At 40.8% G+C, this 27,389-nt stretch overlaps 1 protein-coding gene across 1 annotated transcript; it reads right to left on the reverse strand.

Annotated features, from left to right (window-relative positions):
• On the reverse strand, positions 1–26,978 carry LOC117261105 (N-alpha-acetyltransferase 15, NatA auxiliary subunit). Its single transcript, XM_033633343.2, has 20 exons — positions 26,782–26,978; positions 24,789–24,873; positions 16,439–16,543; positions 16,039–16,196; positions 15,681–15,815; positions 11,317–11,470; positions 10,041–10,160; positions 7,716–7,811; positions 7,408–7,514; positions 7,234–7,306; positions 6,920–7,089; positions 6,633–6,785; positions 6,336–6,464; positions 5,996–6,209; positions 5,443–5,636; positions 4,333–4,441; positions 4,060–4,158; positions 3,637–3,780; positions 2,286–2,383; positions 1–725 (listed from the first exon to the last, which is right to left on the reverse strand). The coding sequence occupies exons 1-20, from the start codon at positions 26,833–26,835 to the stop codon at positions 516–518; spliced, it is 2,607 nt and encodes an 868-aa protein (XP_033489234.1). The 5' UTR covers positions 26,836–26,978; the 3' UTR covers positions 1–515.
• Between the last annotated feature and the right edge of the window lie 411 nt (positions 26,979–27,389).

The raw sequence follows: 27,389 nt of genomic DNA on the forward strand, positions 1-27,389 counted from the left end.
TTTGGTTTTGCAAACATTGTTTTATTAATCCTTTTGTCAGTTTGTAATATATAAATTACTTTTAAAAACGTGAGAAGCAGATGCACCTACAAGAAGGACATGGCGTGAAAACACAGGAGTTATAGAAAACCTAGACTGTGTTCACAGGAGCCGTCTTAGCCATCCAATGTCCACTTTCCCAGAAACCTCTTTTGCCTCCCCATACTGTATTTATCCGTTTCTTTTTCAGTTACAGAATAACTGTGAACAGGGCCTTTCTTAAGGTTTAAAAAAGTTATATGGGCATTGCCTTCCTCCATGTGCCAGCTCCCTTTCCTGTCTCTCCTGTGGCGCTCAGTCCATTCAGATCAGTGCAATGTTGTGGCGACTCACAGCAGCCATAGCCCAGGGACTGGAGGGGGGCGGGGTTTGGGGAAATGGGTGTGTTGGCGGACTAAGGCGTCTGGCGGCGTGTTCGCACCTCCTCCTCCTCCTCCTCCTCCTCCTCCTCCTCTTCCTCCTCCTCTCGTCCGAGCTCACATTTCGTTTGCCATGTCATCATGCTCTCCTGCCGACAGGTCGCCATTGGCACTGATTGTGGTGGTGTTGTCTTGGTAACCGGGAGGCATGAAGGCCAGGCTGTAGGGGTAGATCTTATGGCAGGCGGCTCGGTAAGCCTCAGCAGCCTTCTGCTGGCCCTCGCCCAGCTGCCCGTCACGCAGAGCCTCCAGCACCTCAGTACAGATCTGCAACACAGAAACACACACACACACACACACACACACACACACACACACACAGTCAGTTTATCTGGTTTATTGTTGACATGTTCTAAATCAGAGTCAGCTGAGGGGTGACCACAGAGCCAGGCTTTCTTTGCATCAGCCGCTCAACAAACCCTAAAACTCCAATCAGGTAAAAGGTATCACAAAGGTGATCATCAACTTGCTCTGTTGAGCCAGGCTTTTCTTTCCCTCAGGCTCTTTGTGTGTTCCCATTAAAGGGGGCATTTGGTGTTTGACTCACAAAACCTACCAAGTACGTGCCGCCTACTTCCGCCTATGAAGAAAAATTTTTTTACAGCAAAAAGCAAAGCTGTTGCTAGCAAGAGACAAAAGCTGGCATTAAGTGACTAACTGTGTTAATTTGTAGTAAATATACCTATTTTACCACTCATTGCACTTTCTCAGTGGCTATCTTTTATTTCTAATGTGACATTTGCACATTCTAGAGCCCCTCAACTTTAGACTTGATGCAGCAGATTTAAACTTCATACTAAAAGCTGCAGTAACATATACTGACACTGTCCTGTAATGAAGAACACGTAGAAATCACTTCAGCTTTTGTCCAAATAAAATGATTTTACTGATTGAATATTATCTGTGATAAGTTCCAATAGACTAATCAGTTTTCTTGTAAGTGTTGTATTAGCTGTAATATACCAGCAGTGTAAAACAGACCAGCAAATCAGAATCAAGCATAAAAACATGATCCAAAGAAGTAACACTATGGTATGATTTAAAGAAGTTATGATGCATTTCATATGCAAATAAACGTCACCCTGATTAATAATATGGTGATCTATTACTGCATGCCACGTGCAATTTTATAGAAGGTTTCTTTAAGAGCCTGTGCGAGCAAATGGACCAGAGAATACTACAAATACATTCAGTGGTTCAGTGAGAGCAGCAACAGCCTTACAAATAAAATTAGAATTACTGACTTGCAGTTGTATGCCTCTGTGCAATGGTCAAGTTACAATTCCAGTTTACATCCATGTCTGTGAAAACATGAATACACACATCTTCCCCTCAGAAGAAGACAGCACAGAAGATCTATACAATCAGCACAGATTCAAGTGTCACCAATTCAGTATCTGTCCAAATGTCTCTCCTTCTGTTCCTGAGATATGACGCGTAGTGACCAGAAAAGTGTTTTTGTAGAACATTATGATGTTACAGTGAAGTAGACCTTTGACCTTTTGGATGTAAAATGTCATCACTTCATCACTTAGTCCTTTATTCTGTCATAATTGACATATGAACTCGAGTTATGGCATAAATCATGTTTTGTTAGTTCACAATGACCTTTGACCACCAAGTTTCAGTCTGAAACAGACAGGTCCAGACTGGGTTAGGTCTGCAGAACACTATGGAGATCTATCCAAGTTACAAGAGAGCCACCTTTGTGACACTGAACACTGTTTAGGATCAACACACCCTCACAAAGCCACTAATTGTGCTTCATACTTCAGCCCTCTGATGCGTTATGTCTCGTACTGTAGCTGCTGGTAAATGATCACAGACCTGGATACTTTTTCCGGACAGTGACTCATCCAGGGCCGTAGCTATCTCACAGGCCATCTTGTCAGAGGAAGGCTCCAGGTAGACCATCATCTTAGCAGCTGGGAATATAAGAGACACACACTGATCACAAGTTGCTTCAAAACAACAGAGCCTTCAAACATGAACCGTGTCACACAAATCTTAAGGCAATTTTACACGTTAGTCTCATGTATGAATTAGGGATGCACTGATGGGAGAAATTCTAGGCCGATTGCAAATACTGATGTTTTTATGTTGTTGTTGTTGTTTAATTTGTTTTTGTACAATACATTTATTTTATCAATTAGTTATTAACTTTTACTATTTTTAGCAACTTGCCCGATCGGGCAAGTGAGTTGTTAGTTTACATGCCCAACCTTGAGTTTTACTTGCCCCGGGCAATCGGGCAATCCTTATTGTTGAGCCCTGTAGCCATAAATACCATCATTCCTTCTTCAATATTTGTTGCAAAATAACACTGAACACCTCATGATAGTTTTAAGATTTACCTTCACACAATACTCATTTTTACTTAAAAGAGCTTGAATGCATCATAATGGAACTAAAAGCAACCTCTGTCAGCTAACAGCTAACGCTAAAGATCTGCTAACAGCTGACGTTAACTATCTGCTAACAGCTGATGTTAACTATCTGCTAACAGCTAATGTTAACTGTCTGCTAACAGTGGACGTTTACTATCTGCTAACAGCTAAAATTAACTATCTGCTAACATTAATTAGCTACTAACAGCTAATGTTAACTATCTGCTAACAGCTAACGTTAATTAGCTGCTAACAGCTAATGTTAACTATCTGCTAACAGCTGACGTTAACTATCTGCTAACAGCTAATGTTAACTATCTGCTAACAGCTGATGTTAACTGTCTGCTAACAGCGGACGTTTACTATCTGCTAACAGCTAAAATTAACTATCTGCTAACATTAATTAGCTACTAACAGCTAATGTTAACTATCTGCTAACAGCTAACATTAATTAGCTGCTAACAGCTAATGTTAACTATCTGCTAACATTAATTTGCTACTAACAGCTAATGTTAACTATCTGCTAACATTAATTAGCTACTAACAGCTAATGTTAACTATCTGCTAACAGCTAACATTAGTTGCTAACAGCTAATGTTAACTATCTGCTAACATTAATTAGCTACTAACAGCTAATGTTCACTATCTAACAGCTAACATTAATTAGCTGCTAACAGCAAATGTTAACTAGCTCTCCTGCTGATGTCAACACAGATTTGTTGTTCACAATGCAGCATAATTAGGGAAACATTAGGATGTGTCCCTGTTGCATGGATGTGTGTTCCGTGTACCAGCCAGTCGGTGTGGGATGGAGTTTGAGTGTTGGCTCAGGTAGTTCTTGTTAAAGCTCTGAGGGTTGCTCTCCCCAAACAGCCTGGAGATCTCCTGCTTCAACACCGTCCTCACTGCCTCCGGCAAGTCTGCACTCTCACGCACTACACACACACACACACACACACACAAAAGACATGTCGATCTATTGAGAAACACCTACAGACTTATTAGGAAATCTATGTTAGAAGGACAGTTAGTGTGTCTATGCTACCACCACCCTGACTCAAAGCAGTTCACACTTCGATCCCACAGTTGAAGGTTTCTCATCTTTCAAAGTTAAGTGTACAGCTCCTGCTCATGTGAGCTTCTCAAAGCTCCTCCCCCAGTAACATGCAGCAAACATCACTATGAAACATGAGCTCAGTGTGTGTTATACTCACCTCCTCTGAAGAAGCGCACTAGACACTGGTGCAGCCATGGGTTGGAAGGCTCTATGGTTACAGCCCTCTTTACTGACTGAAGCATCAACAGGTACTTCTCTGGAGAAATGAAGAAAATCAGATTGTTAGTTCAAGTTAGTAATGATGCAGTTAAACTCAAGATAAAAAAACTATCTCAGTATTTGATTGTAATGCTTTCTACCTCTGCTTACAGTTGGGACTATTGAAATGAGTGTGTGATGGTAAGATGCAGGCTGACAGTCTGGCTCTGACCTTTCCTGAAGTAGATCTCGAAGGCCAGGAGGTGAGTCTCGATCTTGTTGCGCACCAGGTTCTTAAGCGGGATCAGGAACTTCACTGCCTCCTCCAGAGGATTCTCAACCTGGTGAAACAAGTTCACATCAGGGAATACTGCACATGTTACATACTTGACACACCTGTTGGATTACATGTCAGTGGAAAAGTGCCTCCATTAAAGGAACAATTCAACCCCCCAAAAGACCATCTGTACATCAATTACGCACCCTATTGCGGCTGCAGCAAGGACTGATTCGTTTCAGCCTGCACATACATGTATACACAGTACACACCCATCACATAAACATACCTTTTCACTCTTTACTATATCAGCCATTTCACAAACTTCCACTGTCATTTATTACATCCTTCTCTGTAGGCAATTTGTTCATTTCAAACGAGGACCCCCCCACCCCATGTCTAACATACGTAATAATTCAGTGATTTAATGCCATCACTGGAGTTGTACCTTGTATGATTTCTTGTGAAATATACACTGAATGATAATCTAAACGCAACACTTTTTGCTCCTATTTTTCACAGGTTTATGTTAATGCATGTTAATGCATGTTAATGTTCATGCACTCACTAGATGTATGTCTCTCAAATTTTTGTTCAAAGTTTGTTCAAATCCATGTTGGTGAGCACAGTTTGTGCAATCAAGCTGACATCAATAAAATGAAAAAGTGTTGGGTTTAAATTTTTGTTCAGTGTACACTGATTGATTGATTGATATAAAATCTTTTATTTTCTGTGCCCTCAGTTCAGATTCCAGTGTGCATTTTGCTCTAAAGATGCTCTGTCCTTTGCCTCGTAGTGGCTCTTTACATTACCACTTTGAATAATGGCTACAGTCTCAGAACATATGATGAGACATACTGATTTTGAACTGCCGACTGGAAGAATGAACATGAAAGTGCATCTGGTTTAATGAAAATCATAGTAAACACTTAAGTGTACTGCACCACTGTACCTAGGCCTCACCCACAAATATTTTTTTTCTGTAATAATTCTATCAAAGACGCTGTATTCACACAGCACAGCTACAATGTGTTACACTGGAAGAAGTAGAAAATATGAGTCCACCTTGGCCAGTTTGTCTGGTATTAGCTCCTCTTTGGGCCCTCCTATCTCCTCATCGTCATCCTCCTTCTTCTTCTTCTGGTTCTTTAGCTGTTTCTCCTTCTCTGCATTCTTCTTCTCCTCTTCTAACTGGGCCTTCTTCTGGGCTCTTCGCTGTTTGTTGCGCAGTTTCTTCAGCTCCTTGTCTGTCAGATTTTCTACACAGAGCAAAAAAAGTAAAAGAAATTTTATGATAATAGTGACACTTTCAAAACAGTACTCTCAACACACTGGTATTGTGTTACAAACTCCAGCTCATTGTTGACAGAACTGTTCAACGAAAAAACCCTCTGTGTTTCCAATGCACCTAAAAAACTGTGAAGATTAGGTCCATTAGAACTTTTTAATAAAAGGCATAAATGCTCAAAAAAAGATGACTGTGTTAGAGGCACACTTTTTATATATGTAGTGTGATATATATCATTGTATTTACTGTTACATGACTCTGGTGTTTGAATGGATGCAAAAGAGACCTGCAGACAGACAGACAGACAGACACACACACACAGAGTCTGACCGGTGTCCGCCTGGCTCTCCTTGCTGTCATCAGTCAGAGGCTTGTCATGCAGGATCAGGTAGATCTGGATGGCGGTTCGAGCAGCTTTGTAGTAAAACGGATGCTGCCGCAGTACGTCCTCCAGCTTCAGCAGGTCCACGTAGGAGCGCAGCGTCATCTTCCTCATGCAGTAGGTGTGGAAGTCAAACTGGTCGTCTGTGATCTCCACAAAATGCTGACAGAGGGGAGAGAGGGCAGAGAGTAATGAGCCTGCTGATGTTCAGAGAATCATAGAGACAGGTTGGTGTGAAAGTCAGTCTCATCTGATCGAGTTTGGTTGTAGATAGTTGTAGAAACTTACCCTCTCAATCTCATGGCACTTCTTCAGAGCCTCTCCAAACTTGTTCATGGTGTTGTAAGCCAAGGCACACTCTGTCTGGAACCACATGCACTGCATCTCATTCAGGTTCTCTACTGCAGATGTCCCCTCCTGAAAAACACACACATACACACACTCCCATGATCATACTGTGAGGCCAAAGTGAAAGTGTAGCGACTGAGGTGAGCTGGAGTCACGATGTCACGAGTCAGACAGTGCACCAAATCTACTCATATATCTGATGTCTGACGCATGCATACAAGACACTGTGTCTCTTACCCGTGTGAACTTGGAGCACATTTCCTCTGCCTCTTTGATGAGGCCAGCCTTCAGCATGTACTTGGCACACTTGGAGTTGATGAAACGGTCAGCAGTGTCCAGGGCCTGAGCTTCGTCCATCCACCGAGCTGCTTCCTTTATGTTGCCTGCATGCTGCAGGAAGCAGGGAAGAAGATGAAGAATGAGTAAATACTCAGGATACAAAACAGGTTTAATTATCCAACTTCCATCCAAGTCTAACATTATGAAAATGGGTTTACTCTGTATTTGTAGAGTTAATACTAAACCTTGAAGATCTTGGCCTTGATGAGGAAGAGCTCAATGAGCGTGGGCGTGCTGTCGATGGCCGTGTTGATGTACTCCAGGGCGAGGCTGGGCTGGTCTATGTAGTCAAAGTGCTGTGCCAGGAAATACTGTACCCACAACAGGGTGGTAGGGGGCTCCTCCTTCCCATCATCTATACACACATTTCACACAAGTCACATGAGGATTCTGCCTTTCCATAGGATTCAGATGGGTCTGAGTCACAAATAAATCAAACTAATACACTGAGGCCAATGACAATGCAAACAACACACACACACAAAAAAAAAACACTCACCATTTTCACTAAACATTCGACAGTTTTTTAAACAGGTTTCATAGCCAACTACTAATTCTTCAATGATTGTAACCTGTATGAGGAGAGCACAAGGTCATTTATTGTTTGGTTTCAGAGAAGGACTGACAAAAATTTCAATGTAGGAGCACATATTTTGAATGTCTCCTTGCTTACCTTTTCTTTGTCGGTGTAGAGGGATTTGAGGGTAGTGAAGACAGGTGGGCAGCCTTTACTGAAGTTCATCCTCAGGTAGCTGTCGAGACATTCACGAAACTTCTCTCCTGGCCAGCACAACACACAGTAAAGGTACAGGAAAGTGAGATTTATAGTGAGATGACTATAATGTATTGGACTTGATCCTACACACTGTGAAATGAACATGACATACAGTATACAGGGGGGAAAAAAGAGTTTTAATGGAACAGAAATATCACTGGTGCCACACTGGCATCATGGTGGTGCTGTGGCTGCACTGTGTTTACCTGTCAGGAAATTAAGAGGCAGTCTTCGGGGAACCAGGCCTTTAGGAAACTTCACCCAGGACTCCTCATAAATTTTCTGGCGATCCTCTACACTTTCTGGACAAACACACACAGACACACACACACAGTGTAAGGAGAAAAACTGATCGCAAGTAAAAAATATCATTCCCCACTAATACTGCAGCCACCCTCCCCTTTGGACCTCTAGTACCACACTGAACAATCATTTGAAAAACTTTTGAAAAAAACAATGTGGATACACCTTTTTGAGAAAGAAGCCTCACAAACAACTTCACAAGATGCAAAAGCTGTCTGCTCTAATAATGATACATGCTTAGAATTAGACATTGGATAAATATTAGGGTTGCCCCCTAAGAGTCAGTGATTCAAATCATCATTTTGTAAGTCAAATTTCTGCGTCTTGTGTTTGGCATCACAGATAATGAACAAAGGCATTAAAGAATAGTTTCACATTTTGTCTTTAAACAATAGTCAGGCACCCATATAAATTCAGTCCTCTTTTGGTGTAACAATACATCCCAAACTTTAGCTGAAACTAAAGTGAGTCTTCAGCAGTCTGAGTTAGTCACATCAACTGGATTCAGCAGATTTGAAATGGAAGGGGAGCAGGGAGATCTGGGGCACTGGTAAGATGGAGCTAAGTTTACCACATTTCAATTACACATACTACCCATACTGCTATGATACAAAGCTGGTTGAAAATTGGCAAAGTATCCCTTTAAAATAAACTCTGTAATACATGTTATACATTAAGATACCATACAAAATGATACACAGGGGTGACAGCAAAAAGAAAAAAATTTTCAGGTTGAGGCATGAGGAATGGGTGGACGGCGATAAAATTGCGAGAGTGAGGCGGCCACAGTTTTTAGAGTTTTTCACTGCCTGGCTCTCACCTGATCTAACAGCTGACTGGTTTAGATGTCGACTCAACAAGATGGCATTTTAGATAAACTTTTAATATTTGTTGAATTTCAGATATTTAAATTTTATTTGTCTGATTTGAAGGTTTATTCTACAGAAATCATGTTGTGTGACTGATGGTGAAGTTTAGTCTTCAGAGAGCAAAGACATTCATCATAAACTATACAGAGTCTACTGTATATTAACACTGGACTTCTATAATTATTGAAGTATTTACCATCACAGAGACTGGTGGTCACTGGGATATGAGGATTCTGAAAATAACATCTGTACAGATGTGAAGCCCTGACTATATCTGACTGATCTTTAATGAAAGCTGTTGTCTTGTATTTTTTTCCTCTGAAAATATTAACCTTATTGTCAGACACAATTTATTTAGCCTCTGTAGTTGGAGGGACAGGTCTGCTCTGCAGCAGCAAACTGATATGAAGCGGATTTACATGAGAATTAATGTAAAATGGAATTTAAACCATGAACATAAATTACAGATCACCTGTAAAGCATTTTAATAAATTAATCTATCATAATTAAAACAACTGGAGACGGAGAACAAACTTATGCATAAGCCTGATAATATTTTAATAAACTGACATCATATCGTGTGTTTTGTGTGTTTCTGTGACTTCCTGTACGGACTGAAGGCTGCGGAAAACTGTCCAACCTGACCGCAGCTTTTTGTCACCGCCCCCTGCAGCAGCCGCCTGCTCTCATCTACTTTCCCGGCGAGGCGCAGTTCATCTCGAACGCGCCCATTGATGGGCAACACAGTCATTGCACGCACAGCAGCTTTATGACTGGGGTCTAATTCATGCCGTGATAGGACTCTCTTGCTATGCTGGTTGCATACATCAATTTAAGTGAGCGCAATGTGCAGAAACACGCACCTGGTTCCCTTAATTTTTTGCACCAGCTCCCAAAAGGCTTTCCGTCTATGCCAATCTCTTTTATCCACGGCCAACACCATTTATATTTGAGTCCTTTATCGACTATCTGGACGTTTTCCCCGGGTTTCATTAACTTACTTTCCATCTTGATGAGAGAGTCTACGGCATGGGCTCCACTAGAATTTGAAGTTGGCTCTGAAACAAGTTTGTTCCGCCCCCCAAAGACCCGCCCCCGCTCTACTTCTGATTGGCTAGTAGCCAAACTTTGGTCTGGTTGGGAGCGAAAGCCATAGGTTGAGAGCGAGAGGTCTCTGTTTAAAGCGCTTCTACCAGAGCCTGTCTACTGTCTGCAATGCACACATGTATCCCGCATCAACTTTTTTTTTTTCCTCGCCGATCGCTGCATGCCGGAAATTCCCATCACCCCTGGATACAATATGATGCAACATGACACAATAGGATACAACACAGGTGTGGGCCTGAGGAGAGTGTTCACCTGGCTTTAAGGCCTTTTCCAGACCCTGGTAGTAGGCCCAGTTCTCAGGGTTTCTTTCTTGGAGTCTCTTGTAGACCTCAGAAGCCTCATCAGGCCTCTCCAGCTTCAGCAGCAGCTCTCCTACAAAAACACACACAAGCTTACAATGCTTTTCTGTGGGTTAGGTACTTTCAACATCAACCCATGTTTGTCAATCATGTTATGAAGCTGTGATTGAACGTGAAGTCAATTAAAATTCTGTTGTTAGCTCTGTCCCACATTCTGTCTACCTGGAGAAGTGGCTGAACCTTTTCAAAAACTCTGCGTGAAGACAGTCCTTTTTTTCTGTTTCCACTGTGAAAAGTTGTGGATGGTACCAATGGAACCGTACTGTCCCCATATTTGGTCGACCCTCTGTTGGGGGTACCTAGCACACAGATCTGGTACTAAAAGGTGGAGCTGTGAACACTGCAGTCCCTTAATTAGTCAACAGAGGATGGTCACTCTGCTCAGGACTGAGTTGGGGCTGGTTTTGAGGCGTATGTAACCACTGTTCATATCCTGGAGAGTTTTACATATATTAGAAAACTATACCTATAAAATGACAGAAATGCTGCCTCTCGCAGCAGCTGTATTCTGAGAAAAATTTGTTTAATCCACTTGGCCCACTGCCAGCAATTTTTAGGGTGGAGCGTTTAGTTATCTTGCTCAATGTGTGGGTTGATGACGTGAATCCATCAACACACCTTAAATTTCAATATGACAACTTTTACACTTCCATTAGTTTTATGATCTCTCCTGGATGACATACACTTTTAGTAATGAGTGGATCTTTGAGTGTTGAAAAATATGTATTAATTTTGACCAGATTATGTGAACTGCATATATTCCTATCCTCACTCAAGAGAAAAAAAAGCATTGCGGAGCATCATTCCTGTGGGCTCCGGCAACACAAAACCCCTGCGCTTGCCTGAGAAGGACTAAATGCACAGACCCACTTTTTTTTTAAATATCCCATGGAGAGAGACTCTCACTGCAGCCTCTTATTTTGTTCTGAAAATGACAGCATGCAATCCTGTTCTGTGCACAATAAATGACTGATAAAGGAGGAAATACAGTGAGTGCTGAATGGAGAAGTGAGTGACAACAACCCCACCCATGTGAGAGAGTACTGTTTGCAGTGGAAACACAAAGTGGACCTAGGGTCTAGGTACCATGTCTTTAGGGTTACAGTTGGTTCCAAAGGTACTGGAGCTTAAGTGAACAGTGTTGCTGTTTCATGACAGCATCAACCCACCTCTTGTCTCCTCCACAGCCAGTTTGTCACAGATCTGTTTCTCGTAATTGTTGAGGTGATCCAGAGCCTCCTTGTGCAGGCCGGCCTCCCTCAGAACCTGGTTCTGATACAGCAGCAGTTCACTGTACTCGTAGTCAACCTTGTCTGGAGATGTCTTGACAAACACACACACACACACACACACACACACACACACAAAAAAGAGATGGAAACATTAGTCAATATTTTTCCCACCACAAAAACAAAAACAAATATAAAATTAAAAATAAAAATAAAATCCAAATTTGAAATTTCTACAAGCTTAAGTAAAATAGCATTCCAAGTGACAGGTAACTGTCTGGATAAGAGCCCAGGAAATGACATTGGCTTACTTTAAACCTTTAAAAGCATGAGTGATATGTAAATTTTCATAATGCTGTAAGCAGAAAAGTAGTGTGCATGCCATTGAATGTGTTTAGAGGGACATGAAAAAAACATTTATGATCTTATCCTGGTTATGATCATATTCAGAATATGGTGTCGACATGAGTGCAGAGAAATCATTCATTTCTCTGTATAAAAAATAAATATTAGTAACCTGATTAGTTCAGTCTATTCGCCCAGGTGCCAGTGATATTTATGGTTCCCACTAGGGTTGGGAACGATTAACCGACCGGACATCCAGTTTGACAAGCGAGAGATACGGCTACGTCGGTAGCAGCCTCCTCAATCGATACAAATCAGCCATGAATCCTTAGATGAATCGATTGTAGAGTCATGGGTTCGGGTATCGCGAGACTAGCAATCGGTTGACTGACTTTAACAGTTTGCATCTTGAAAACAACGCAAGAGCCGGCGGCATGCTCCGTAGCAGGCATTACTGACAACGATAATGGATGTCAACATCAGCGGCAGCTTGACCGGTGTAGATGAGGAACAGAAGCCAATGCTGGTTGGATAAACCAGGGAGCAGCCAAGCCGCAGCAGAAACTAAAGGTGAATCCTGCCGGTTGTGGGTTGAACATGGGGTCACAGACACAGACAGAAATACGTATTCCTGTCAAATATGGCGGCCATAGTGCTCCGGGGCGCAAGATAATGGCTTACCGGCGACCGACAAGCCCGGCTCCAGGTCCAAGAAGTCTTCGTCGGTGTCATGACTGCCCAGAAATACCAGGCGAGCCCTGGCAGCACACAGGTATGTGACGTGTCAGAGGAGAAACGAGCCGTTCACATTTCCACAAACCTCACCGCACTTTAGGGACTGTTCTTTACTTGTCAGAGGAGGAGGGTGGCTGGTTGATTTTTATTTTATTTATTTATTTATTTATTTATTTTATTTTGATCCCCCCTTATGTTAATCACTTATTCATGCTGTTTTTGAAGTATGAATAAGTCAATAAGTAATTTATTCCATTAAAATATCAGTGATGTATTATAGAAAAGTGATTTATCTTTTTATAAATGACAAACACAGAGTGTAGCAAACACAGAGAAATAGTCTGACATGCTGTCAGTGATAAGCTGCTGGTCATCACAGTCCATGATATCAACTAATAAGAGGAGATGTCAGATTCTGCCCCTACATTGCATGTTATTATTTTATTCTGCTTTATGTTTATATTGCACAGTGTTATGATAAACTTCATTCCAGACTCAAGTCCATATAAGATACATACAAAAACACAGACAATACAACAAAAACAACACAACAAGTAGGTTTAAAACACTTAAATTTTACTTCAAGTTCACTTCACTTAAAGTTTAAAACTTCTTCTCATTTTTATATTGATCCCATCCAACAAAATGATGTTCATTCAGCAAGACTTTTTTTGGTCCATGTCTAAAAATAAATACATTTGACATGTGATTTTGTTGTTGTTTGACTTTTTATTTTATTTTTGCCAGTGCCATACAGCAACAATGCTTGGGGATGTGGTCTTTTACAAATTTGAAAATACTGTAAGAATGTCACTTTTATAGAATTGGCTTCTTTATTTTATAATGTATGATTAATGTCTACATCAACAAATGTTAACCATAGAATCGTATGGAATTGTATCAAATCGTATCGTTCCTACACTGTATCAAATCGTATCAAATCGTTCTGTATTAAAAATATATTGTTTTTGAATCGTATCATAACCCGTGTATCTAGATACGTATCGAATCGTTTATCACAGAGAGATTCCCAACCCTAGTTCCCACACATTTTCATTATTTTTTCATTTTTCTAAACATCAGATTCAAACTCTCTGTAAACATAATTTTAGCTAGCTGGTATACATTAAGGGAGAGACGGAATGCAGGAAGAAAATGAAGAAATATACATGATGGTAAAAAACATCACACAGACGCATATTAGAGCTACGTTATGTCAATAGCCACAGAAATTAAATTTGCCCTTATTTTACATTATGTCGAAGGTTATCCATGGAAGATTACTGTGACAATTTGACTACACACAACAAAGAACAAAGTCACTATAAATAGGACAGTCAGCAGGACAGGACCATGGGTAGTACAGGTGTGACGTTTTGATGATGTGTTATGTGTGTGACCTACCACAGGAGATTTAAAATTTAGCTGATAGCCGTTAGCAGCTAACTCAAAGAAGAGGAACAGCGGCAAAAAATGTCAGCAAATTGGTAAAGGAATGAGGTCTGGGAGCTCCTTACCCTCCAAGCAGAGGACGTAATCAGTAGGGATGTCCCGATCCGATATTCGGATCGGTATCGGCCACCGATATTAGCAAAAAACGGGCATCGGCATCGGATTGGACTGCATGGAAAAATGCCGATCCAAGAACACCGATCCAGGTTTTCCAGCCAGCCCAGCGCTCCGTGATTCAAGCAGTCCATTCCAGTGATCCGCTCCAGCTCTTACTATCAATCCACCAGGCCAGCATGCAGACGGCAGACACACACGGAAGGAAGGGTAGGAAGAGTAGCGGTCAACTTAGTTAACTGACTATTTGTTTTCTGCTCTGGTTTTTTGAGAGTGATATTTTTATTTGGTTTACACTCTTACTGTTTAAGTAAAGAGCACTGATGGCATTGTTTTGGGCACAATTAGTGAAATTGGAGCCATGGATGGACTATTGCTTGTTTAAACAGTTGTACAATATTGTGTGCCTGTGCACCAGGCTTGCACTGACACTACTAAAATAACTGAAAAGGTAAGGCTGCATTGTTTGTTAAATGTCAACAATGTCCTGTGGTGTTAATCTATTTTTTATTTATTAGGGGGCCAAAGCACAAGTGTGTGAAGTCTTGCTGCTATTTTAATTTCATTGTTAGACATTTTAAAGATTTCTTGTGTTGATTTATTTTCTATTTATTAAGGGGCCAAAGCAGCCAAAGCAAACCAGCTATATTTTTTATTTAATGTTAATGTTCAAGTTTAAAGTTTGTTTATTTAACCCTGTTAACAATAAACGGGTCAGTTTCTCATACCAGCTGTTGTGGATCATTCTAACTAATCCGATTAAGTAATTGTTCTTGTTAGAGTAATATTGCTTGATCAAACCTTTTATAACATGACTGACAACAAAATATGTGAATATGTATAATATGCGCTTAGATCGGATCGGTATCGGCCAAAACTCAAGGCTGTAATACCGGTATCGGATCGGAAGTGAAAAAGCTGGATCGGGACATCCCTAGTGATCAGCTACCATGTAACAGGAACGGTAAATGATTGTTATTGCTATGTTAATGCCATTGTTATTGTTTATAAATTGCTGCTGACGCATCTGTAATATATCACACCAGAAGCCGATGCTAATGTGTTACATGTCATGGCCATCACACCTCTTTTCATTCTGCGATGCCAGCATGTTGTCTAAAAATCACACACTGGAGCGGAATGATGCTATCATTGGTTTGCTTCTGTGCAAAAATGCAAAGGCAGCATTAAGAAGAGACTTCGTAGCGCTCTATAGCTCCATCTCTGTGTAAAATGGGCTTTTTTCTGTGACTTCCAAGCAGATTTATGGATGTTAAATCTCAATGGACATCTGAGATATAGACATGCTAAGAATGTGTAAGTCACACTGAATGACATAAATATGTTTACTGTCTGTGTGGTCAGATTTGACTGAAGGAGTGTGATTTTTGACTCGTATACATCACACACTATCATTCATCAGTATCAGTAGCTTTAAGTTTTCTCTTTAGGAATGTCAATATCTATTACAGACCATAATATATTGTATTTTCTAGAACAATGACTAAAAATTACCAAAACGTACAGTGAATATTTTATTCCCCACCTCCCCCTGTAATATTTATCCAGTCTGAATGTGGATTCAGTCTTGTCAGAGTAGATCTTTTGTTTTAAATTATCTGTAGAGTTTTGTTGGGTCATCTGAAGCTTTGGCTTACCTGCTGCGTTTTGCGGAACTCCTCAACAATCTTAGCAGCCATCTCAAAGTCCTCTAACAGGTGATAGGCTACAGCATATCCAATCCACGAAGCCCGCTGGGCTGGACGGAGCTGAAGCAGCTGGTATCGAGTCTCCTGCAGCGGGAGAAGACTGAATCATAGCACACCAAACTCTAAACAACATTTATGTTTGATTATCCTGTCCACCACTGATTTGTACTGGTCTGTCAACCTCTCCTCTGCCTATCCTCAACAAAGTTCTACCTTGTGTAGCAGGACAGGTAACTGCATTCCTTCATCTAGGCCTTTTATCTGGACAGCTCTAATTTTACATACATCTCTCCCTGGTGACCCTCACCCTGTATCCCTCCAGGTCTCTCATCTGGATCTGCAGCAGAGAGAGGTCTCGCAGGATCTGCAGGTTGTCCTTGTCCCACTTCAGAGCATTGCGGTAACACTTGATGGCCTCGTCATACTTTTTATCTGAGCGCTGCAGCAGGCCGTACACATGCCAGCCTGAGGGATGAGTGAGTTCAGGAAGCAAACAGACACAGAACACTATCCAGGTGTTTAGATGTGCTTACAAATGTAACGAACAGTCATAAATTAACAGACTGGGAGAAGTTAAAGACTGGTTTACACCCTCCACAAAGTGCAGCCATGTGTTTCAGAGAGAATTCAGCAGATGCAGGGTTGAACTGAATTTGAATGTCAAGCTGATGAAATGTAGGTGGCCTGAGGGGATGATGGAAGGATACAGACGTGGCTCTTGAGGTCGTTGCGTAGGCCTCGTCTCACCAGCTCATAGGCCTCCTCCTTCTTGCCCAGACAATTAAGGGTTAAACCCTTCATGGCCAGCGTCTCTGGAGCACAAAGCAGGGTGGGGGGAAAGACAGTCAGGGAGTTGTCAAGAGTGACACTAACTGTTACACACAGTTTATTCACATTAACTGAAGGATGGAGAGATGGGGGTAAAATCAATATAATTAAGTATCTCAATTTCTTTTATTTACCATTTTTAATCAATTGCTTAAATCCCTGAACCAAAGTAATTTAAATGCAGAGATGGAAAGAATCTACCGCTCTTATTGTGGTGGTCTACAAGTAACGAGATGTCACATCTGCTTCAAGAAAAGGAAAGCCGATACCAGAAAGCAGAAAAAGGCAGATGGTCCGAGGACATGGGCCATGCAGTATATGATGTTGGTGAAATAAAAGTCGGAGAGACTGACTGATATGCGATGTAAGGATGCACGATATTGGATTTTTGGCCAATATCCAATATGCCGATATGTATCAACTTATTTGACTGATAACTGATAGCAATATTGATATATCCACTTTTCCCCCACCTAATATTAGAGATCATCACGTCCCGTCTGTAGTGGAATTTATGCATGCATACTCTTATCGTGATGGCCCATCAGCAGATGGAGACATGAAATACAATACTTTTCAATGTATGTATCATTAATTCATTGTGCAAAATCCGAAAAAGCATGTTGGCTGATTCTGATAGTTCATTTTAAAGCAGATATTGGCCGATACCAATGATATGCCGATTATCATGTATCCTTAATGAGATATTCACTGTTTTTGAATATACACTCTATAGAAGTGTGTCATTCAACTTTTTTCCACGGTCTAGTGTTAAAAAGTAAACAAAAATTTTCAATTCATTTGAATATTGAATCGCAATACTTAAAAATCACAATACATATTGAATCAGCGCCAAAAGTCCCTTTCCACTACAAACTTTTGGTATGGACCCTAGATCCGTTTAGCGTCTCCACAGTAGACAATACTCTTAAACGTAGGCAGGGTTGTTGTCACTTACTACTCTGTCCAGCTCTGGCTGTGTTTCTTCTTCACCGGTGATAAACAGAACATCTGCACCTCAATTATCGTCCAGGTAACAGGGTTGCACAATTAATTTTTCCAAACAAAAAAAGAACAGACTGGAGTGACAGTCTCTGGGAACATAATTGCCTCTAAATTTCATATTGTGGATTGTCACCGCTCTAGATTGCCAATACACGATTAAATCGCCATATGTATGAAAAACTATGAAAAACTTATGACGACACGATATGAACAGTGGTTACATAGTCTTCAAAACCAACTCAAACTCAGCCCTGAGCAAGAGTTACAGTTCTCCCTTGACCAAGCAACAGACTGCAGTGTTTCCAGCTCGAACTTTTAGTATCAAATCAGTGTACTAGGTACCCCAACAGAGAGGCGAGGAAAAATGGGGACGGTTCTACTGGTAAGTACAAAACCTGACAGCACTCATTTATATGTGTGACACTTTTAATTTGATAAACTGCACAGCAGCAGATAAACGGACGCGTTTCAGCTCATAGCCGTCCTCAGCGTTAAATGGTTTGTGGGTGTGTCACCCTTTTAGCAGAAGCCAGCTGGTTCCGATTGACAACATTACAAAAGGTACGAATACAGACCATTCATAAATAATACATCGAATAGTCTAGATATAATAGAAAAATAGTCTAAGTATAATAGAAAAATAGAAAATCATGAAGCACATAATACAATATCAAAAAATCAAATTACATGAGAAACTTTGTAAAAATCGACAACAACTTTTTGTCCTGACCAAAAGTGTCAAAAATGTCCAACAATATGCCAAAGACAACAACAACAGAACCTAAATAGGTCCATATTAACGTAGTTAACAGATGTGTGACTAATAGATATGGTCCATATACTGTCTGTGAAAAGTAGTGAGTCTACATGTGCAGCTGTCAATAGAGCCATGCAGATCACCCCAGACAATAATAATGGCTGTCAACAGATGAATCCGGGAGTGAGGCCACCTCCAACCAGGCACGTTTTTTAGGGCCACCACCACCACGGCGCACCATCGAGACCAGAGCGGCCGCAAGAGGAGGCCGACACGACGGGGAGGTAGGAGACGCAAGCAGGCGCACAAGGAGATCCCCAAGGTCTCGAACATAACATAACATAACATTTATCTGAAAGACATCTTAATGATCAAGAAACTTCTCTGTTATCGAAGGGCTTGTCCTTCGTGCTGTCTAAAGAAGCGGATCCATTTACGACAAAAGTTAAACTCTTTTTTTCGTACAGTAAAGTTGAGATCGTTCTTTTGCAAAGACCTTGAACACAGTTCTCCTTCTGTGCGCTATGATCCAAGTATTACAGTGGGAGGGGCTGTTGAACCACGAGCCGACCGGAGATTTAAACCTAAAAGTACTTTCATCCCCCCAGTGACTAATGCCTCTGTACAAACATTTTGCCGTTTGGTTGGAGATGACGTCAAGTCTGGGCTTTTGTCTTCTGACACTAACAAATGCTTTTCGAATTTATCTCCTGAAGAAAAACAAGCTCTTGCAGATCGATCTAATGATGACACTATTGTAATATGTATTGCAGATAAGGGGGGTGCTATAGTTTTACAGAATAAAGAAGCATATTGTGCAGAAATAATGAATCAATTGAGTAACACTGCTTTTTACACCCCACTCAGCTGCGACCCCACTCCTAAGTTTTTAAAGGAAATTAAGACCACTCTTGACTGGGCAGTAAGTAGTCAATTTATCTCACAGGAAGAATACAAGTTTTTGCTACAAGCCTATCCTATACGGCCAATTTTTTACACTCTGCCTAATAGGCCATAAGGTTAACACAGTTATCGTTTCATCTCGTTCCGACATCTGGGGACTACACGATCTTTACTTCATAAAAAAGATCGATACATGTTCAGCTAATCAGCGGGAGTTCGTAGCTCATAACCCCGCAAGAGTCCTGTGATCGGGGTCGTAATTCGGCACTTGTTCCGTCTGAGCGTAATGATCAGTTCCGCCTGAGCGTAATGAGATTCGTCACGTGATCGCGCTACACCAATAAGGTACCCGCATTTCGTGTCACCATGGTTTCATTCAGCAGAGGAAAACAGACCCGGAAGTCCTCAAAAGTGAGCAGAAATGAGCTGAAACAGCGCTATTCACATCGCCGTGTCCATGAAACACGATGAGACAAATAGACAATAAGGTGAACTAAACAAAAATGTTATTGTTATTGGGTCTTATAAGAGTGGGCTACAAAGAGTACCAGGCCATCAAATCACAGCATCCGTGGTGAGAGGACACGGAATTGTGTGCGCTTTTATGCACGCAGGTGTAGGTGATCACGGATATTTGATGTGGGAAAGATGTAGCCAGATGTAGGCCTATTACCTGTTTTAGATACGTGGTTGGCTGTCCGTCCGTCCGTCCGTCCATCCATCCGTAGCACGAGTCATGTGCGCCACTTCACCACCGACCCGTGCGTTAAAGCGCAAACAGTCCCTCAGCCCTGCAGGCAGGGAGAGAGCAGCCCTCGCGAGCTGCTCTCTCCCTGCCTACAGGGCTGTCCCTCCTTGAGGCAATGAATGAGGAAATAATCGCCCTGGTGTTTAATACACAAAATGGGGTTAAACCCCCGGCGGCTATTAGGTGCCCCGCGGCTGTATGCCACCGGTGACTATTTGGAAATATAGCCTACGGTATGTGACAATAATCATATGTGTATAATAACAGTAGAAGTGTGACTAATGATAACAGCAAGCAGCAGGAGGCATCTGGCAGGACCACGGCAGCTCTTGTAGGCTGAAATCAAGACGATCACATTAACCAGTGCGCAATCATCAGACTTGACAATTATCACGGGAAAACAATCTTTATTATATCGAGATAATAAAAAAATAAGTCGTTATCACGAGAAAACAGTGCACACAAAAAAATAAAAAAAATACATGGCCGTTCTCGTATTCCGTACTGGACAGCTATGTTGTCAATGTAATAATACGTCGGTTATGCCCAGGTATTGAATCAAATGTGTTTTAAGACATTTTTGCTTAGTTCACCTTATTGTCTATTCGTCTCATCGTGTTTCATGGACACGGCGATGTGAATAGCGCTGTTTCAGCTCATTTCTGCTCACTTTTGAGGACTTCCGGGTCTGTTTTCCTCTGCTGAATGAAACCATGGCGACACGAAATGCGAGTACCTTATTGGTGTAGCGCGATCACGTGACGGCCGTGCCACCACTCGCATACCAAATCTCATTACGCTCAGGCGGAACTGATCAATACACTCAGACGGAACAAGTGCCGAATTACGACCCCGATCACAGGACTCTTGTGGGGTTATGAGCTACGAACTCCTGCTGATTAGCTGAACATGTATCGATCTTTTTTATGAAGTAAAGATCGTGTAGTCCCCAGATATCGGAGCGGAAATCAGTTTCTGTGAGACTTTTTCTGATTCACCTTATGGCCTATAAAGTCCATAAAAGTTGTCAAGAGCCTGTCTCAGGTCGTCCGATTGTATCTGGCATAGGGTCCCTCACGGAACCGATTTCCCAGTTTATTGATTTTCATATTAAATCACTAGTAACTCAGTTACCCTCTTACATACGTGATACATCTGATTTTTTGACCAAACTTAAGCATGTAGGTGAGATCAGCGAAACTGACTTTCTGTGAACTATGGATGTGACAAGTTTGTACACTAATGTGCCACATAAAGAAGGACTAGAAGCTTTACAATATTATCTGAACTTAAGGGTACAACAGGCACCGTCTACAGAGGTTTTGATGAAATTGTCTGAAGTTGTTCTAACAAAAAATTATTTTAGATTTGGGAAAGAGTTTTTTCTGCAAAAACAGGGGGTCTCAATGGGCAGTCCATTCAGTCCTAACTATGCCAACCTATTTATGGGTAAATTTGAAGCAGATTATGTTTACTGTGACAATCCCTACTTTTCTCTAGTCAAATGTTGGTATACATATATTGATGACTTGTTTTTTATCTTTTCCGGCATGGCTGATGAATTGGAAACTTTTAAGGAGTATTTGAACTCTAGATTACATTCAATTAAATTCAGCTTAGAGTCAAGCAGAGTATCTGTGTCCTTTTTGGATGTGATGGTTAACAAATCAGAGTTATTACATACCACGGTTTTTCGTAAAAAGACAGACAGGAATAATTATTTACATTTTTCCAGTTATCACCCACGCAGTCTAAAGAAGAACTTACCCTACAGTCAGTTACTGAGATTGAAAAGAATCTGCAGCTCAGAGGAAGATTTTCAAAAACAGGCTCATGAGTTATGTGATCGTTTCCGAGAAAAAGAGTATGACCAAAGATATTGAATGCATGTATGTCCAAAGTTTGTGAGATAGAGAGGGAAAGTTTGTTTGAGCCCAAGGCTCCTCATTCCAGTCAGAAGTCTATTGTATTAACTACCACTTTTTCTCCAGTTTCTCAGTCGATTAAAGACAGCGTTAGAAAACACTGGTATATTCTGTCAAGCAACCCTGTCATTGGAGGTGAGTTTGTCAACCCTCCTTTATTCGCCTATAAGCGATCGAGTAACTTGAGGGACAAACTAGTGAAAACAGATTTTTATGTCAAACCCTCACATTTTTTGAGCTCCTTGTCCCCGGGAAACTTTGCCTGTTTAAATTGTGTAAATTGTAATTCACTGATTAAAGGGGACCATTTTACACACCCTCACACAGGCAGGAAAATTAAGGTGAGGGGGTGGATCACATGTAGAACTACACATGTAGTCTACTTGATAAAATGTCCATGTGGTTTCTGTTATGTAGGAAAGACTAAAAGAGAACTAAAAATCAGAATCTCAGAACATAAAGCAACATTAGAAACCAGGACGAGAAGTCACCTATCGCCAGGCATTTTAATTCAGCTGGCCATGGTGTCTACAGTCTGAGGTTCATGGGAATAGAGGTAGTTGAGCCCCTTCTGAGGGGAGGGGATAGAGATAGGAAACTCCTCCATCAAGAGGCTTATTGGATCCATTTTTTACAGACTGAGCATCCGAAAGGATTAAATGAGGAATTGGTGTTATCATGTTTTTTGTAATTGTAGATGGTGATATGTATGTGGTCCATTATTATTGTCTGGGGTGATCTGCATGGCTCTGTTAACAGCTGCACATGTAGACTCACTACTTTTCACAGACAGTATATGGACCATATCTATTAGTCACACATCTGTTAACTACGTTAATATGGACCTATGTAGGTTCTATTGTTGTTGTCTTTGGCATATTGTTGGACATTTTTGACACTTTTGGTCAGGACAAAAAGTTGTTGTCGATTTTTACAAAGCTTCTCATGTATTTTGATTTTTTGATATTGTATTATGTGCTTCATGATTTTCTATTTTTCTATTATACTTAGACTATTTTTCTATTATATCTAGACTATTCGATGTATTATTTATGAATGGTCTGTATTTGTACCTTTGTAATGCTGTCAATCGGAACCAGCTGGCTTCTGCTAAAAGGGTGACACACCCACAAACCATTTAACGCTGAGGACGGCTATGAGCTGAAACGTGTCCGTTTATCTGCTGCTGTGCAGTTTATCAAATTAAAAGTGTCACACTTATAAGTGAGTGCTGTCAGGTTTTGTACTTTTCTGTGGATTGTTTGGGACCGGCACCCTATTACTTTTGAGACTTTTTGAGTGAGCATGCCAAGTCTGCTGATTACGATGGTTCTACTGGTACCATCCACAACTTTTCATAATGGAAACGGAAAAGTAATTGTTTTAATACGTACCGTGTACTGAACTGAACTGAACTGGACTGGACTGCTTGGTGGAAATGAGGATGAAGTATCCTTATATTATCGAATCAGGAGGTAAGCATATCATCCCAGCCCTAATGGAATGACTTACACAACACTGCAGTTTACTTCTGAGGATTTAATAAGCTTGCCTGCAAGCTAAATAGAACAGATGTTTTGTATGAACATATAAAAGTATAAGGCATAATGGAAAACAAATACAACAGCAATGACAGGCACACCTATCCAAATCCTGCCACTGCTGCATCGAAAGGCTAACAAAGCCTGAACCACTGAAACTGCTGTGACAAGTATCACAACTAGAGGCAAACCAATGAATGCATAGATCACAGCTTATCATCAGTATCACCGCATACACCAGCTGATAAGTAACAAGACATCACAGAAAATGCCCAAGATATGTCTGAGGTCATTTACAAACAGTCTTGCCATTACACAGTTTAACCATCAGAGAGGCAAGGCAAGGTCAAATTTATTTATATAGCACCTTATCATATACGTAGGTTATTCAAAGTGCTTAACAGGCAGAAGATAAGAAAAACATATTTATAAGATAAATAAAAGTAAATGAAAGTTTGACTTTAGTACAGACGAGTTTAAAAACTAAATTGACGATAAATATAAAAAAGTGCCATAAAAACTGATGAATAAACAGCTGTGGAGAATGGAGACGTCTTAAGGTTCGTTTTAAAAATAGCTACAGTCTGGGCATATTTTAGTTCCACAGGGAGCTGATCACAGCAGTGGGCAGCATAATGGCTAAAAGCTGATGACAGATAAAATTTCCACTCAGTCCATATCTCGGTCACAATTCTTCACAAAAAAAAAAAAAAAAAAACTTGTTTAGGGGTTCTGTTTGTTGTGTTTTAGAAATATCAGTACTGTACAATTTCTCATTATCGTATGTTTTAAACTTTAAAATAGCAATACTTGTATTTGTCTCAGCAATCCAGCATCAGTTTGGCTACAACCACAGCGCTCACTGTTAACAACCTGTGAACAACCTAAAAAAAATAAATAAAATAACCCAGACCCACAATCTGCAGCTTGCTAGTAACTGCTGTGTGAAACATTCAATTTTTCAGGTTTGTTTTTTGCCTTAGTGTTCCAATTTGTCTGCCATTACTGCACCCTTTGCTGGTAATGATCTAATAATAATAATAATAATAATACTTTATTCTTGAAGTTGCTGGGCCCCTAATGACAATCCTTCTTGGTTAGTGCCTTTTTCACCCCTTCAATTCATATTTCTTTAAATGTGTGTGTATCTTTAAGAAGGCAGGGTGTTTCTACAGACCCACAGAGACAAATTTACACAGTGATCCAGTCACTTTATACATCTTGTGTAACTACCAGTAAATTCAGCAGTCAAAAACAGGAGAAACAAAAGGTGACAGTGAAGTGTGATGCTTTCCTACAGCTTCCTAGTGACTTACTGTTTAGGAGCAAGTCAAGTAGCTTGTGTCTTACCTCCATGTTCAGCAAACTTTGGGTTGCCCAGGATCTGTTTGCAGAACTTCAGGCCGTTCCTGTACTGCTTGTGTTCATAGCATCTCTGCAACAAAAGACAGAGCAGACTTTACATCAGGCATCTGAGGCCAACTGCCTGCCATTCTCCTGTTACACTAATCCTCAGAGGTTAAAGTGCACAAAAATGACATTATTGCAAGAGCTGAATGCAAATGCTGTGTTCCAGCAATCAGCAAATATAACTGGTCCTTCCTGCTACCAGCAAGCAAAGCATCGCATACACCAAACATTGCCTTCTTGGCAGTCCAGTCAGCGTGATATTGTAGCGCTGAAGAAACAGCTTTTGATACAGCCTTGATGATGGAGGGCTGTGGATGAAATGTGATGAAATCATGCCAACTCCCACAGCAACATATGTACTCAGGTCCTGACTGACAAAAGGAAGGAACACAAACCTAGTACGCAACAGTGGTTTATGCGTTATTAGTAGTATACATTATTAGTATTATGTGGCAGAAGATAGCTACCATGACTTACAGGAATAGCATTTTATTTAAAGTGGGTCTGTATGGGGTACTTCCACTATCCATAGTCAGTGTATCACATAATGTAGGTGTCAGCCAGCACGCCCCCAATTTAGAGAAGCAGGAAGTCTGACATGGAAGCTAAGCACTATACTGTTGTGGAGGGGTCAACAACACAACAAATTTTAGTCACCTAAAATAAGTCCCACCTAAAAAAATCTTTAACAATTTAAGTGTACACTATATTGAGAGTATTTTCACTGTTACACCTTTTCGTCAGACAGCATGTTTCGATGGGGAAGCTCTTAATGGCTTCAGTTTCCTTATCTATGCTCTTCTCAATGCCACAACTTAGTAAAACAGTAATTTTATCTCAGTGACAACAGGAGCTTCTAGTCTATTGCTGATTCCATCAGTTAGTTAGTTTGTGTTATTGTGTGATTTTGGTGACCCTGAACGAACTCTTCTTAACACCAAAGTCACACAACAGCACAAACTAACTCACTGATGGTGCAGTGACAGGCCAGCAGCAAGCTAAAATTACTGCTTTCTCAGTGTAGTCTGGCTTGCAGAAAGTGATAAAACAGTTTCACTTGAATTTAAGGTAAAGCACTGAAAAGACCCGATATTGCATAGACTTAAACTGATTTTTTAGGTGGTTTAAATATATATATTTTGTTGCTGACCCCCATCTACAGCAGTGTGTTGCTTAGAGCTTCCATGTTGGACTCCTGTCTGTTTCTCCAAACTGGAGGCATGCTGACTGACATTTACTGCGGGTAATGCACTGTACCTGGTTAAGTATCTTATACAACATCACTTCAAAAAAATCTGAACTACCCTTTAATATTTGTAAATAACACTTGGCTAACAGTCGTTGAATACATGCCGATTTTAAATGTGCAATGTACATGACTCGAATTTCCTCGTCAGCCTTATGTTATAAAGAAGCTAAAGTAAGCTTACTATTGAATTTCCAAACTACTGAATGAAATTTGTCTCGCGGTAACATTACGTGCCGAACTGAACTGCTCCAACTAACGACAACTATATTGGCCGCATATGCAAGAAAAATGTTGCTAAACTTTATTAACAGTACAGAGGAAAACGTTTCCAAACTGCAACTCGTAACGACAAAGCTAACCTTAACTATGCAGCTAAGTTGTGTATAGCTGTCATGTGTCAAGCAGCTTTGTCATTGGTATACTTTGGATATGTTGCAAGGCCAAAGCATAGCTAAAACACCACACGACTGGTTGCTAGCTCACTATGCCTTTTCCTTACTTGCACTGTTATAACTACTTATTGTTAACAGAGGCATGATGAAATACAGTGCGTTTGGTGTACTGCATCTTTTGGTTTAATCACTAGCGACTCCCTAGCTACTTGCTCTGACTGCTACAACTGACGGCTACTTGGCAAACTAGCATTAGCCAGTAAGCTAACGCTATCTCAGGCATTTAGCCTACCAATATTCTCTTGAAGAGAGCATTCTCCTTCGGCGGTAGAGTGATTGTGGGCATTGTGTTGGCTTCCTATGCCTCTGTCGGTTCACACATGAATAGTATCCTCCTGGAGTCAGAGATCCTGGACTGTTTTAGTCTCTTCAGGCTCCTATCTCTCACGTGTTGAAGCCGAGGCCCCCTTCCGAGCAAAATGGCCGATGTGCTTCTCCTCCGGGTCAGGCTGCTCTCTGAGTCTGCGTGTCAAACACGGGCCAGCAGGGCCGAGGTGTTTCACTGACTGTGGTATTTTAACAAGCATGACATGACACGGAGTGTTATTTGATTATACAAAAATATTTTCGGATATATTACAAGATAAAACCATATTTCATATGTTTAAATTACAGTTTGTCAGTACGCTCCTCTGCCCGGTGCACTGGTTGTTTTGAACGTTGCTAACCAAACTCCATTGAAATTTCTGTAAATTTAACACTGCATTGCTTTTCGGTAAATGATCACATTTGCTAGAATATTATTTGGGCAGGTTGTAAAACAGATTACTCAGCAAGGAACATTTTGTTTCATTAAAATATGTTCTTAGAATGGAGACAAGGTATGTAAAAAAACATGAT

This window comes from Epinephelus lanceolatus, chromosome 7 (assembly GCF_041903045.1).
Source record: "Epinephelus lanceolatus isolate andai-2023 chromosome 7, ASM4190304v1, whole genome shotgun sequence".
Taxonomy (NCBI): Eukaryota; Metazoa; Chordata; class Actinopteri; order Perciformes; family Serranidae; genus Epinephelus; species Epinephelus lanceolatus.